Source organism: Phymastichus coffea, unplaced genomic scaffold, assembly GCF_024137745.1.
Source record: "Phymastichus coffea isolate CEN01 unplaced genomic scaffold, Cenicafe_Pcof_1.1 PCOF00045, whole genome shotgun sequence".
NCBI lineage: Eukaryota > Metazoa > Arthropoda > Insecta > Hymenoptera > Eulophidae > Phymastichus > Phymastichus coffea.
In genome coordinates, this window is record NW_026706856.1 from 1,951,838 (window position 1) to 1,966,421 (window position 14,584).

Genomic DNA, 14,584 nt, shown 5'->3' on the forward strand with positions numbered 1-14,584 from the left:
CGACAACAAATTACGTTCAAATTTTTTCAAGTTAATAAAATTTGTATTAGAGGATGTATTTTTAATCAACAAAGTGACAAAGATAAATGCATTTTAATGGATAGCGATTGTTGAAAAAATCTGTCTACACGGGACACTCGGACGCGGCACAACCCCACGCCACTTACTGCGTTATCAAAGTCAATCAGACTCTTTATAAGGAGTTTCTTCGATAACCTGAAGGTGGGTGCATGCTGACCCAGTTGTTCCTGGCAGTAGTTTTATCAAAAAAGTTGTCACTATCTCAACCAAAGGCTATCAAAGACGCATGTTTGGTAAGAAAGGTAATTATGCATGCGCAATGACAAGCACGTACGCAATAAACTGGTCTTTTCCTCGCCATCGCCACGAGATAGGCAACTATTCGTTCCGGTGCCGATAAAGATATTGTTCTGTTTTCTTTTTCTTTGTATTTCGTTCCTCGAATGGTAAGAAGTGCCCCTAATATACATTCGTAATGCTATTTAAATTCGTGGTGTTGATTCTCTATATTTTCCTTGGAGCCTATATCACATTAATTGTATCACGATCATTTTTCTTCTAGTTGCAGACTGCATTTAAGGCTTATTGATATGTCAAGACCAAAAATATCGTTGTATATGCATGCCACAAGGTATCTTCTCGTTCTGAAAATCAGAAAATTTTTACGAGTTTCTAAGCAATAAAGAATAAAACTGTCAGCAATCAACAATGATAGCTTACTTTTATTCAAAGTATTGAGTCCGTATTCACCATCACCATGTAGGCCTATCAAAGGTACATTAGGAAAGACTCTTTTGAATATAGCTATTTCCATATCTTTTTTATTTAAGCGTTCGCAACATGCGAACATCAGTCCCAAAGAGTGTTTTTTCAATGCAATACTCTGTTTGAATTTGTCTAATTTCTCTTGAACTTCTTCTTCCTTACGACACGACTGTGATAAAACAATTGACCAACTTTGCAGAGTAGGACTAGACAAAGTAATAGCTGCCCATTGAGAAATTTGTGAACAATTACGTGATGAAGAAGATACTTCACAGACTTTTAAATCTGTACAAATTCCTCCCCAAAGTGATATTTTACCTATTGGATATCTACAAATCAAATTTGATTTTTCAAATGATAGTTTAGTGAATATTCTTTGCTCTTTCTGATTTACTTACTGCTTTCGTAGATTTTTCATAATGACTTTGGAAAATTGATAACCACTATGATCAGTCAGCATAATAATACATTTTGATTTTTCTTTCTTTGAACTAAGTAATTGTTTAACTAAATGTTCAGCGTGAGCATTGATATCAATATTGGAAGATCCACTAAATGTGTGCATATTAACATGGTATAGCTTGTGTGATAATTTAGGCAAAGCAGAAAGAAATAATCCCACAGCCATTCCAAATCCTTTCTGAATTTTTGAGTCATTTAGTACAATGTCATATCCTCCAAGAAAAATTGCATTGCAGTCTATAGGTAGGTTTTGGCAGTAACAACCTGAAAATCAATCAAAGAATATTACTTTTAATTTGACTTAACTCTTACACTAATACATTGTAATAATAGTCTTTTATCAAAATTTCAATATGTTGTTTTCATTGTATGTTTACACATTGTCCAATAAATGAGTACTGTGTAATACCAATGTATTAATAAAATCTTTTATAACTCAAAACTCATATATTTTGAAAAAGTTAAGGTATACCTTTGAGGGTCCATTCTTTTTCTTCTTGAACTTTTGCACAGATTAATGCCACTACAGGTCGAATCCTTAGCTCATTGCCAATAAGTTCTGAAGCATACATATTGTCTGCATCGTCTCTATCTATTATTTTGTAACGTTTCAAGAAATACTCAGGATATTTTCTTAAAGAAGCTTCCTTGCTTGCAGCATCCTTCCAAAGCCTGCGTTAGTGTATATACAGAGATATTATTTATTTTATCGAGCGATTGATAATACTTATACTTTCCTACACACTTGAGCAGCTGAGCAGAGGTCTTTAGCACCCAACTGTCCAAAAATCACTCTTAAAACATCGTAAGTCAAAACATTTTCTTGTGTTTCTTGTGCATCTCGACTACTGCAGTCAGACTTTTCTTCAGTAGATACGACGATCTTCATCTTTTTTACTGGAGATTCCATTATCACAGCTAGTAAAATTGATAAAACTACCAACTATTGCAAATATAGAATTCTAATATAATAAATTTATATTTTCTTTAAACAAAGCTTAAGATTATCTAGTTGTTCTTATCCAGATTCCAGTCTCACGTCATGCTATTGCGATATATTTGTATTATTGTTTTGCTTTATCCACTGAGTGTTTGCATCATGGAGACTATACATAACTATATATATAGTCTCCAGTCTCCATGTTCATTAGGTATGCGCGCGCAAACGCCGAATCCATGTCAACAAAATCAGCGGACTTTGCGCGGGAAATTCAATTTTATCTAGTAGTTCGGAAGCTAGATATGATATCTCATATGCAATAACAATGCGCTGAGTATTAATCTATTATTCTTAAATAATTTAATCTTCTGAATCGGAATCCATCACTAGATTTTATGTTTAGAAATTTGTTATATTAAAATTGTTTAAACAAATTATGAAGAAATGATTTTTTCGAACTTAATCAATTTTTATAGAAAGAATGGCTTATTTTAATTCTAAAAGATTTGTTGTAATTTTTTCAAAAGTTATAAACTTTTTAAGATCGAAAATTTCACGTTTTTCCTAACTTTAAATGTTAATAACTTATTATCTATTCTATATTTTCCAAAATCAAATAAACCTTCTTATCTCATAAATCTTTCTGTAGAAATTGATAAAATTCAAAATTATTGTAAGTACAAACACAGTTATTGCAAAAAATACCGTAACAAGAATGTTCTTCTTAGTACCTTTTTGATGCTAAAAATATTACTCATTTTTATTAAATATTATGAAATTTTTAGATTTTTCGAGTAAAAAAAACTCAACTTTGCTATCATTATTAGTTTTCATAATAACAGCGATTGAAAAAAAATCGATTAAATAGTGTCTCTAGGTATATCGAAATAGCCGAAAATCATCTATTTCTTAATTATTTTCAATCCACCACGATCACGTATTTAATTATTACAGATATAAATACTGCTAAGATTTTGTAGATCTAACCAGACTTTTAAACTATCGTGGTGAAGTATTTTGAAGTCAAACATCAAGAGGACAACGTATTTTGATAACACTGCTTTATTTATTGTTGTAAATTATACCTCAGTCATTGTTTTTTATACTTAAATAAATATACCAGTAGAGCGTAATGTACACAAAAAAAAATAAAATTAAACACTACTGAAAGGTTTACTATCCATAGCCAATGGTCAGGCTCTTGTAGGTCATGTGCGAGACAGCGACGGCCGGGAAGTAAGCTATTCCGACGAAGCTAGTTTATGAGCAAAGAGGGGTACAGCGTGGGTGACTGGCGCCAAGTAGGCAACGGGAGCATGAGCTACTGGGGCGGTAGCGTAAGTGGTGTTGACAACCGAGGCAGGTGGGTTGCTGATTTTCGTGAACATTTTGTTGTTGCTAGAGCATGCGGTGTCGATGGATCTTGGTGTTAAGGTTGTCAGTGCTGCGGTATGTGCTCTCTACTGTACCGCTCAAAATTGGCTCGGCGTGGCTCGCATAAACCTGTGTCGTGTAAGTTATTGCTGAGACACCGATGGAAAACAACAACTGCGATCTGCAAACTGTATTTTTTGCCATTCAATTTTTAAGACGTTTACAGATTTTTCATTTTGAAATATAATATATGTTCAGTATTTATGTAACAAGAAGTGAATTTATTGTGTTTATAAGAAAAAAATTGTTGTATAAAATTTGTGAAACATGATTTAAAAAAGAAAAAAGTCGAATGAAATATAGGAAAAAGTATTTATAAAATGATAAATGACCTTAGAGAACGTGACTGTGTTTTTGGATTGACTCGGAAGTAAAGTAAACTTCGAAGGAAATAGACTGCTAAATTTACCGATTTCCTAAAAATTGATGTCTTTGGCGAGATCGACACCCAAAATATAAACAATTCGATGAAAGTAGGAAAGTCACTTGAACTTTCACCAATCTCAAACAAGAGATACCGAAAATGTAAGGTCACTGATTTGCATCCTTAATCTACATTCGGTTGCCCCAAAAGATTCCTCAGAAATTTGAAAAACTGCCGGGAGTAAAGAAGCTTACAGCGGCTATAGATTTCTTTCTTCTTTTTGTTTTTCTTTTGTTTCAGACATTATAATTGCATCATTTGATCTATAATATATTTAAAAAATTAGCGACTAGGTGACTGTGCTTCCACTGATGAGATTATGCGAATTTTTATGAAAACATTGTATTGTAAGTGTTGATTGTTCTTTGTCATATTTCTAAAATTGATATTTTATATTTAATGTATTGTATAACAAATTTTGTGCCTGATAAGACCGCAAACGTGGACAGCAAAACGTTGCGCAATTTATAAAGAAAACTTGTTTTAATTTCAGAAGGACTCACCCATTTTAAATCGATTTTTGTAGAATTATTGTAAATATTATTTATTATTGAATTATTCAAACCACAGTATGAAAAAAAGGGTTTCAAGGAAAAATCTGTTAATCAAATAATAATTAGTAGTACATCTATGCGAATTCAATATGAGACGTTACGAGTGTCTATAATTTTAGAAAAAGAAAATATCCAGTATCGTCAACATACTGCTCAAACTATTACCTTTGATTAGCATTTATTTTTTTCGTAAATTTAATGTGAGAGATAAAATTTTCGAAATGAAATCGTTAAGATATAGTGCAGTGTTCGTGATTAATCCCTATCTTATAATTTGAAGTCATAATTATTCACAATGAATATACTGTCTCCTAAATTGTACTTCATAATTTCAAAATTCTTCACATAAAAGTTAAGAAAGTTTGATATATTAAATTACAAGTGATGTCTAGCGTGTTTCGCGCTCTTATTTTATCTTTTTCGTCTTTATTTTACATTCATTTTAATGCACGAATATAGATCAGAACTTAAAAAATTGGCGAAATTAAAAATTCGAAAGTACAATATGCATTTAATATTCCCTTGATTTTATATAAGATATAACGATGATATTATTTGTGGGTAAATAAATATGCAATTACCGTTGATAATCATAATTAAAAAATGTTTTCAAATATGTTTTAAGTTTTTGTCATCCGAAGTTTTGCCTTGAAAAATTATAAAAAGTTACAAAAACACGACAAAAAATGTAATATAAGTTCTCAAAGCATTATGGTATTCTATAATCACACCCTTCATGATATAACATACTTCGGTATATAGACGTTCACGATTGTAATTATCGTATTTTACAATCTTTTATCGTGACAATCTGCAGTAATTTTTCATAAGTGTCATACATATTATATATCTATCACACAACAGTTGATCACGCGACTATCTTTCAGCCAATCATTAAAAAAATTAATTTACCGTTTCAATGATAATTTTTCATACAAATATTATTACTCTAATAAAAATTAACTTACAAATGCCTTCCTTCTTTTTAAAATAAAATCCTGCAAAGTCCTAATTGAAAATTTTTAATTGTACTTTTGTTTGATAAGTGACATAATTTTTACAAAAGCAAGTTTTTGTTGAATAAGTATTATCTTGTTGATTAATAAGTAGGGTAACTAGTAGAGAGATAAAAACTTCATGCATGGGTTACGTAACGTTTATTAAGATAAATAGTCGAGGTACTTATGCGTTGTACATTGACGTAGTGTGATATTTGAAAATTTAAGGCTGCTGTCGCATTGACTTTACAGACCTAAAAAGATATATATCATCGTCATTTTCTTTTATCACCCACAATTATTTTTACTTCTCGGAAATCTGTTTGCCTTATTAAAAATACACACTTCTATTAATCGGGTAACTGATAATTAGAGACGGAGAAAAAAGCGCACATGAACCAGCTTGGAAAAGGCAGAACTGCGACGGATATATTTTTTCTCTTCACATTCGAAACATATCTTCACTTTTATTCAGAAGCTTCCGTATCACTTATCTAATCATGCATAACTAACAAAACATATGTGAAGGTATATACATATTATTCCATAACTAAAACATACATTATTACGTTATACCCATATAAATGAAATAGGTACACAAAATGTGACTTTTTTTCGCTTTTCGATCAATTTATCGTTAAATATCGAAAGACGATAAAATAGAGTACATGATGTTCATGCAGCTGACGTAATATATAAATGTTTTAAAACATAATCTCGCTGCTTTCGTAAGTTCAGCGCATATTTTATCAACAGAAGCAAAAACCGAAAATCTGTCTCTTAATTAGTTTACAAATCATTTCACCGCATCCATAGATGCTCAAACAATGATAAATCTATAATATATAGTAATCAATAAATATAACAATTGAAAATATCAAATGCACTGGTAAATATTTAGGATTGTACCTAGCAAATTTTGCTTGTACTAATCCCTTCACAAGAAGAATACAATAAAACGAATGCATATAAATATCGTAAAAAACCATAACAAGATTCTTTTAATCGTCTCTCTAACAGTAACATAAATAATACATCTTTGGATGATTAAATAAATCGATCCCATTCTCGTTTCTCTACCAGTTATCCTTCTCAATCGCAAAGAACTAGTCATAAGTCAAATTGCTGGCTGGCAACAGAGAAATGTGATGATCAGAATAATGTATGTTCCCTATATAAAAGTAATTTTTTCTATTAATACGATATGCAAATATTTAAGCATATAATTTCAACTTTTAATTACCTAATGAACAGTAGATTGTTCAAAGAGTTTATGCGATCTAATTGTTAGAGTTACACTTTTCTTTTTCATCATTTGTAAGTACGTAATTTTCACGAATAAGAATAAGCCATTCATCTGAAAAAGATTCGCTTCTTCGAAGAAAAAATATCATACATTCGCAATGGAAAAAAAATGACGTATAACTTTTGTTTTATATAAATAACATAGTTGAATGACGTTCTACATTCATACGTATTATACACCATATAATTTTTTCACGTTTACACTTATGGTTTTCGTCGACACAGATGCATCCCCGATATTGTCGGACGTTATTCTTTTATTACGTTTTTCCAGTATATTTGATTAGTAAATATATTCATTTAGCTCAATAATCATTAATAAAAGATATACAATAGCACGCTTTGGACTAGATTATTAAATTTCGTTTTATTGTATGTGTGTGCACATGCGTAAAAACTACATACATCAAAAGAAAATTAAAGAAACATATATACAACTCAACAGTCTTGACAACTTAAAAAATCTACAATTAATCTACAAAAGGTTAGCTTCGTATGGCAAGAAGTCACAAATTCTACCTAAAACTCTTGGCAGAATCATTTTTTACCACCCATTATGGTGTACGGATACACTTATTTAATTATCATTAGAATAGTGATACTTTTAAAAATTGAAGTAGTAAAAATCTTTACTGTACTGTAATTTGACAAGGTAAAAAAATCATACATGGGAAACTTAAATGTTAGTTCCTTATTTGTCTTGGCCTTTTTTTTCCATATATGATTCCTTAAACAAATATGTTCTCTACACACAATTGTGCTCGTCTACATCACAAGTTTTTTTAAATTGTATAATTGATTTTGCATTCATGATGTATCATCATAGACGTGACTAATTTGTAAATCAATATATGAAAGATAATTTTCCAATTACCTACAAGTTATTTCCTTTAGATATGGATCACGAACATTTTTATTCTGGCATTAATATTTCTTTACAAATTTTTACTAAAAGCAACTACGTAATTTGTTGCTAATTACTGATTTTTATCATACTACACTCTCTCTTATAAAAGGATGCAGCTCTTTTTCATAAATATCAATTCTACGTATCCATATACAAATATTTATTCATTATTATTTTGGAACTTTTATTCGACATGATTCACTATGCAAAACTTTTACCTTTAGCACTTTATATTGTTCCTTTTGTTTGAAGAACCTATTTTTAAATATATGAATTTTTTCATGACCAGCAATTCGTATTTGTACCACAAACACGAAATACTGATGATTACGTACGCATAGGTTTTATCTAACTTCAATTTTAAACATAAATTTGTAGAGAAAAAATTTCACGTTGTTCACATTTTTAATATTAATCATACTGTTATGTAACATCTCATGAATGTTCGGACTACCATACTGTGTAATTGAAAAGCAAAAGTATCAAAAACGTAGCCGAAAGTAAGATTATGTTAAGATTATTAAAAAGAGTAAGAGTATCATACTATGTTTGGTTCTTTACTCTGGAAGACATTTTTTTAAACAAAAGTATATTCATAAAAATAAAGATAAAAGTCTTAAAAGTAACGAAAAAAAGGTTTAGGCATAATCTTTAGTATAATCAGTAACGTTTTTGATAGTTTTTCAGCTTTGACTTCGGACACTTATTTTTTGTAATAATAAGACATTTTTCCGACAAATAGCCAACAAACGCTACATTAGCTGCATTAATAGATACCTACTCAATACCATTCATACTCTAATACTTCATACTTTTTTCAGCAATCGAGCCTCACTTATTATCGCAAATAAATCTAATAGAATATTCCATCGCAATGTTACGACTACTATTTACAAGTTTTCCCATCAGCGGTGGGCATTATCTATTGAGTTTTTTTTTATATTGTTCATCGTTCAATCTGGATAATTTATGATCAACACAATGCTTTCAATTGTCACTATCGGCGTAATCATCGCTATCACAGCTATCGTGTTGCGAGTCCTTGGGGCGAGTAAAGAGCGCACTTTTTACCTTCTCAATCAGCTTATCGAATATGTGACCGTCTTCATCGATGCCGTAAATCCTAAAAATTCATTTTAATATAAAATTATATACTGTTAATAAAATAAACTTCAGCAATTTTTCAGCTTAAAGTCAATGTTTAGGCTTTGTTTACACGCTATTTCAATGCAGCAGTAAATCAAATAACACAAGAAAAAATCATTAATATTACGATAAGTACATTACAAGTAGATATTCACTTAGGCAGCATTAGATTAATACAATATATTATTGCTTTGGCGAAGTTTAAACGATAAAAAATACTGGCACAGTGCAATCAAAATAACTAAATAACTATTAGGTTACTAAAATACTTCAGACACACATTAAATAACATTGTTCATGCAGTTATTAGATTTACTTACTGGACTGTAATGATGGTTACATTTCATCATCACAAATTCTGTAACAAACGCATATTTGTATTACCACGAATTTATCGACAAATTATGAACTAATATAATAATGAAACAATTGCGAATGCCAATGGCGCATAAATAAAAAGTTAGACTTCCAACGTCCACTTTTCATTTACTTATTTAGCTTGAATTCCGAAGCGTTTGCGAGTCAGTAAAAAGCTAAATAAAAATATGATGATCATGTAACCTCATGAAACATGTCATAGACAGCAAAATAAAGTATAATTTGCATGACAAAAAAGATTGTTGTGATTAACGTGTAACAATGAACGAGCAAAACATGAAAGTATGAAAGATGAGAAGAGACAAAAATGAGAATATCAGCGATTATATTTATGTAAATTACTTACTGAGTATCGTCTTGATCGTTACCACTTTCTTCAGCCACGAGCAGTTCGTATTCTTCTGCTGCAAAACGATCCCAGTCGGATAACTGTAACATTCAAAAGTAATATGAGTATGTTAGAGTACTATACAGAATGCAAATGAAGGAAACGAGATGAAAATCATTTACCTCGTGCCCTTCTGCATCGTGATCCCTAGCAGATGCGAATGGATCTCTCTGTTCATGGTCCAAGTATTTCTCGAGATTGAAGAATGTATCGAAGAATATAGAGGTCATTTTACATCTCTTCAAGTCGCTCAAAGATATGCTTCCAGGAATTTTGGGCTTAACCATATCCAGCATCTATATACGACGCAGCATTTAACGATTGTTAGCTTCCATTGATAAAATTATATAATGACGTTGTATCAATTACAATAAAACTTTGTATATAGTGTACCTGGCACAAGCAATCCTCAAACGGAAGCGTCTCAATGCCAATCATTTCCATTCGATGTAATTGCTCCTCATAAAAGTACTCTAACTCATACATAGACAAGTAACCATCACCATCCAAATCCATGCATCTGTCGAGTAGAAAAGGAATAGTCACGAACATTCTCAAGATGAAATAGATCAAATTGTACATTTGTATAATTTACCTAAACCAATATTCGATAGCTGTAGGATGATTCTTGTCTTCCTCGCTAAGCAAGAACCACACGAATTCGGTGTAGCTCATTTTGTCCTCGGGATGCTGAACACCGTTAGCACTCTTCACGCCTCTTGTCACGGCTCCGCTGAAGATTCGCTCGATCATACGCATCGATACAGCTGAAAAATGAGCAAAGCACGGTTTTCATTCGCGAGAGAAGCCTCGAGGTACTTTGATATGATGCAATAGTAAGGCCATTGATGTTATATATTTAGCCGCGCGGAGCCGTGATTCAAACGATGACAGATTGATATTATTCGACGAATCATGCAGTGTGGCTGGCGCTACTTTTTGATGTAAGTCAAAGAGTATGTTTAATATGAAAAGGAGATAGTTGGGTTGCGCTGAACGAAAACAAATTCTGAGACTTTTGTCGTTCGATCTTTTTTCAGAATAATATAATCAACATCATTTTCTGGACAAGTCGATGATTCTCAACCTGAGCTTTTCGTATTTCTCGCTTGGATACGCGACAGTGCTTAAAAATAATGGGCCGCGGTACGCAGGAGAAAATGTACTTTCGTTGAATGTGTAATGAGTAACCATAGTCAGCGATGCACGATAACAGTCGCCGTGGCATTAGGCGAACGCGTGATGCGTGAAATTTCGCAACAAGTCTAACAATGAAATTACCGTGATCATTGTGTCGCGTAAGATCCATTTTGTCAATGAAGAGATCATGATCGCTGTCCAACTCCCAGAACTTGCAGTAAATCACGTAAAAGTGCTCGTAGCTAAAGTAAGCGGTCACTTGATTGATATCCTCCTCGTGCTCCAAAATGCTGATCACTGAGAGCAAATTGCTTCGCCTCAATTCGGGTACCGAGATTTTGCCGCTCCAACTGCGATTAACGCAGTAAAATATCCTGGCGATTACCTACAAAGCGTAAGTCACATTATTATTAGACTCATGTGTGTGTGCTGCGGGATATTATTGCACTCTTTATATCTAGAGGCGAATTATTGCTTAGTAATTAGCAGGCCCCATTAAAATAGATCTTTACTAGTTTGTCAATTGATAACTCGCTCTTTTTTATCTTGTTGTATGCGTGAGAAATGAGTCTTAACATCCAGTATAAAAAAGTTTAGAATAATATATGGGGTATGTGTATGAAATGAAAGCTTGACAAAACAATACTCGTTCATTTTCAATCATCCTACTAAAAATAAAGTAAAAGTTTTATGTGAATAAAATGACTTGTAAAAAGTATTTTGGACATAAATCACATACATAAAAAATTAACTAGTAACTAATATTTTGTGTTGATTATTACATCAATGATGTACATACGTTTACGTATTTGTCAAAAATGAAAATACAACCATTCAAAATCAGACAGCAACTTCTAAACAAAAAATAAATAAACAAAATTTGAATTTGTACCACTGTGTACTCGTATTGTTACAAGTGGCTTTAACATTATTAAAAGGACCTCACACAAACGTGTTCCAAACGACCACGTACCATATTCGTGTAATGCCTGCGATATTTGCGATCTCTACGATAGCACAGCTTGGCAATTTGGGTCAGTTTCAATGTACGACGAGTTTTACGTACTTTTTTCCTCTATTTCAATACACAAATCAAATTTGTAATTTAATAAAGATGTAAGAAAAACCAAAATTTTCTTTCGTGTATCTATTACTTCGTAGAAGCATTATGATTCTGAGTAAAATTTGTTTCTGTTATAGTAATATAATTAAACTTTTTACTATCGAAATTGAATATTCTAAATTTGGCAAATAAATCACAACCAGAGCTGCGAATTGCAAGCAATTATCGTAAAAAAACGATACTCAGTCATCCCTTGAGCTGACACTATTGATTTTCTAAGAGGCGCCGTCGTCCTCTCGGGGAGGCACACTGTGCACGTATACTATATATCGCAGCGCGCGATCGCTTTTGTTTCACGAACAGCTGCAGCTAAAATCACGAAAGGTGAAGGAGCGGGAGGAGGAAGAGAAGGCGAAAGAGGAGGAACACTTGGCCTTACGAAAATTCTCTGCGCATCATCCACGATGAACTTACCGTGTGAACGTATCGTGAATGGAATTCCGTTGCCTCTTTCAGGAATGTCAGTCCCGGATGAGTCTCCACCACGTCCTGCACCAAAGGGATCAAATCCTCCGGAAGGATACTTGTTCTCAGGCCTCGTGTCACTATTCTTACAAATTTACTCGCAGCGTCGTGATGCATTTTGCACAGTCTAAAAATAGCGTAGTTATTGATTATATAATGGTTCTGTATATAACTTATTTTATATATCGTATACGTTTATATTATACAATATGAACGTAAAACTCGCGAATGTGATTTCCTCGCAACGGATGTACAATGGATAAAAAAAGATGCTCACTCTTTCCAGAAGTCGAGGAACTCGTTCATTTCGATAATTCCGTTTGTGTCGCCGCCAGACGCTAAGAAAAGTGGGACCTTCCAATACAACGGTAAATCACAGGCCTGTGAAGAACATACATAGTTAAGATATAATTTTTTTACCGTAATATCTAGAGTATACTCGAGATTTTTTAAACCTAAAGTCGGAGTTAGGATACTTGTATGTTTGATAATTTAATGATTTCAATTGTTGATGCATCGTCGATATAAATTTAATACTTTTACTACTGTGACGGGAATATTTCTGAAAATAACATTCTTTCAAACAAACAAACAATGTATGTGAAATCGATTTTTCCATAGACTATTTTCCAATAGACTGCGGCACCGCGGCCTTTGAAAGCCAATTACACACTTTGACACAAGTAAATTAAATTTGTGGAATCTACTTTCCTCGAGCGATGTTTCTTTCGCGGAAACATTTGTTCTGCAATGAACCTAAACTATTAATTCTTTCTTCACTCTCTCTCTATCTCTCTCTCTTTGTCTCTTTGTAAGTACAGAGTGAAAAGTGAAATTTTTCGAGTTGTTATCACCAACCATTTTCAAAAGCTTCATATATTTTTTAACAATAAAAAAGCATTTCTCAAGTATTTCACGCTTCGGCACTCGACTTTCAAAACATGCGCATGCATTTAGTGTGTCCGTGCACTTAAGTTTCGCGAGAGCAAAAGGAAAACGAGCACAGTGCTTTTTTCTACCCTCCAAGACAATAAACACTCGGCATACCTTTGTAATGGCATGGAATTGCGCGCGAGAAGCTCGATGACCTGGAAGACTGTGGAAGGCCGCAGTGATCCGAGAGATCGTCGTTTCGACCTGAGACACAGGACTGGGTTTGCCGCCCGGATAATAGAACCTTGAGAACAAAAACATCGTTAGGCTAGTTAATTGAATTCTCATCCTTCTATAGGAAGGTCGAATACATTTTATCATTCAATTATTGTCATTCATACGAAACTCAAATAGACGGGAAGGCAAACCGAGTAATATGCGTTTGTTATCTGAAAAATAATGAAGCTTACCTCGGTATTTGAACATTCCTGTTGGTCTTAACATGTCTCTGAAGTGTCGTGTGTGGCGGTAGAGTCTTTGGCTGTGGCTTGACTGCTGGATATGTGGTCTGAAAACACCAAAAACAGTTGTAATACCTCTGGAAAGTTTTTTTCTGCATGAACTATTCTATTTGATCAACAATTCGTTCTTAATACAAGGAGTTACGGAAAAGATGTTTTTCCATGACTGTTTTTTCATGCGTTATCCGAGGCCTGAAAACAAGCTTGATTCGTGCGCCTTTAATAAGGCTTGTTTTTTTTTAGATCGAAAGGAATTGCTCGATCAACACTGCACTTAGCTGTAACAGCCGTAATCGAATGTCTTCTAAGGGAGAAAAAAGGCTTTAGCCAACCATGAGCAGGACTATAAAAGTGAGATTTCGGGATAACAAAGACTTGTTTGTCGTCGCGTTGCCACGTGTTTCAACATTAGACCTGTATTTTATTGAGTGAACTGTCTATAGTCGTACTTCAGGCGCAGAAACTTTAATATCATCGTCATTTTATGCTCGCAATAAAAGAGAAGAAAACCTTACGGATTCAAACTGCATCCGATATCAAATTAATAAAATCGTCGTAAAATCTCGGAGATAGGATGGCTCGTAAAAATCGTCGGCAGCTATGAATCGACATCAATAAATAAGCAGTGTATAGTAGAAGATAGGCAAGGTGTAATCATGCCGGCAAAGGGCTCCGATGTGATGACCGTCGGCGAATACATAAAACGCCCCCCTCTAAAACTTCGCCCGCAGTGGCGTTCA

At 33.1% G+C, this 14,584-nt stretch overlaps 2 protein-coding genes across 5 annotated transcripts in view; both read right to left on the reverse strand.

The window, feature by feature from the left end:
* Window positions 1-526: 526 nt before the first annotated feature.
* On the reverse strand, window positions 527-2,330 carry LOC131664793 (F-box only protein 22-like). Its single transcript, XM_058936164.1, has 5 exons — window positions 1,985-2,330; window positions 1,721-1,919; window positions 1,185-1,512; window positions 742-1,115; window positions 527-665 (listed from the first exon to the last, which is right to left on the reverse strand). Exons 1-5 carry the CDS (start codon window positions 2,156-2,158, stop codon window positions 604-606), a joined length of 1,137 nt encoding a protein of 378 aa, XP_058792147.1. The 5' UTR covers window positions 2,159-2,330; the 3' UTR covers window positions 527-603.
* A 3,416-nt stretch (window positions 2,331-5,746) lies between these two features.
* The window catches only part of LOC131664791 (formin-J-like), a 43,707-nt gene continuing 34,869 nt past the window's right edge, over window positions 5,747-14,584 (reverse strand). For 3 of the 4 annotated variants that reach the window (XM_058936160.1, XM_058936159.1, XM_058936161.1), the window contains 10 exons: window positions 13,794-13,891; window positions 13,498-13,627; window positions 12,728-12,831; window positions 12,400-12,577; window positions 11,004-11,247; window positions 10,318-10,489; window positions 10,116-10,242; window positions 9,845-10,018; window positions 9,681-9,763; window positions 5,747-8,933 (listed from right to left, as the gene is read on the reverse strand). In XM_058936160.1, the coding sequence (XP_058792143.1) occupies window positions 8,798-8,933; window positions 9,681-9,763; window positions 9,845-10,018; window positions 10,116-10,242; window positions 10,318-10,489; window positions 11,004-11,247; window positions 12,400-12,577; window positions 12,728-12,831; window positions 13,498-13,627; window positions 13,794-13,891 (1,446 nt within the window). In that variant the 3' untranslated portion in view covers window positions 5,747-8,797. Of the gene's footprint in view, window positions 8,934-9,276; window positions 9,315-9,680; window positions 9,764-9,844; window positions 10,019-10,115; window positions 10,243-10,317; window positions 10,490-11,003; window positions 11,248-12,399; window positions 12,578-12,727; window positions 12,832-13,497; window positions 13,628-13,793; window positions 13,892-14,584 lie in introns of all 4 variants that reach the window. The other variant, XM_058936162.1, reaches the window with a different exon arrangement.

Bases quoted from the DNA above. Each gene is read 5' to 3' on its own strand.
- LOC131664793 (XM_058936164.1), bottom strand. From the start codon at position 2,158: ATGGAATCTCCAGTAAAAAAGATGAAGATCGTCGTATCTACTGAAGAA. The intron at 1,920-1,984 runs AAAGTATAAGTA...CACTAACGCAGG, and splicing joins CAGCTGCTCAAGTGTGTAGG to CTTTGGAAGGATGCTGCAAG. The intron at 666-741 runs GTAAGCTATCAT...TCTGATTTTCAG, and splicing joins ACTCAATACTTTGAATAAAA to AACGAGAAGATACCTTGTGG.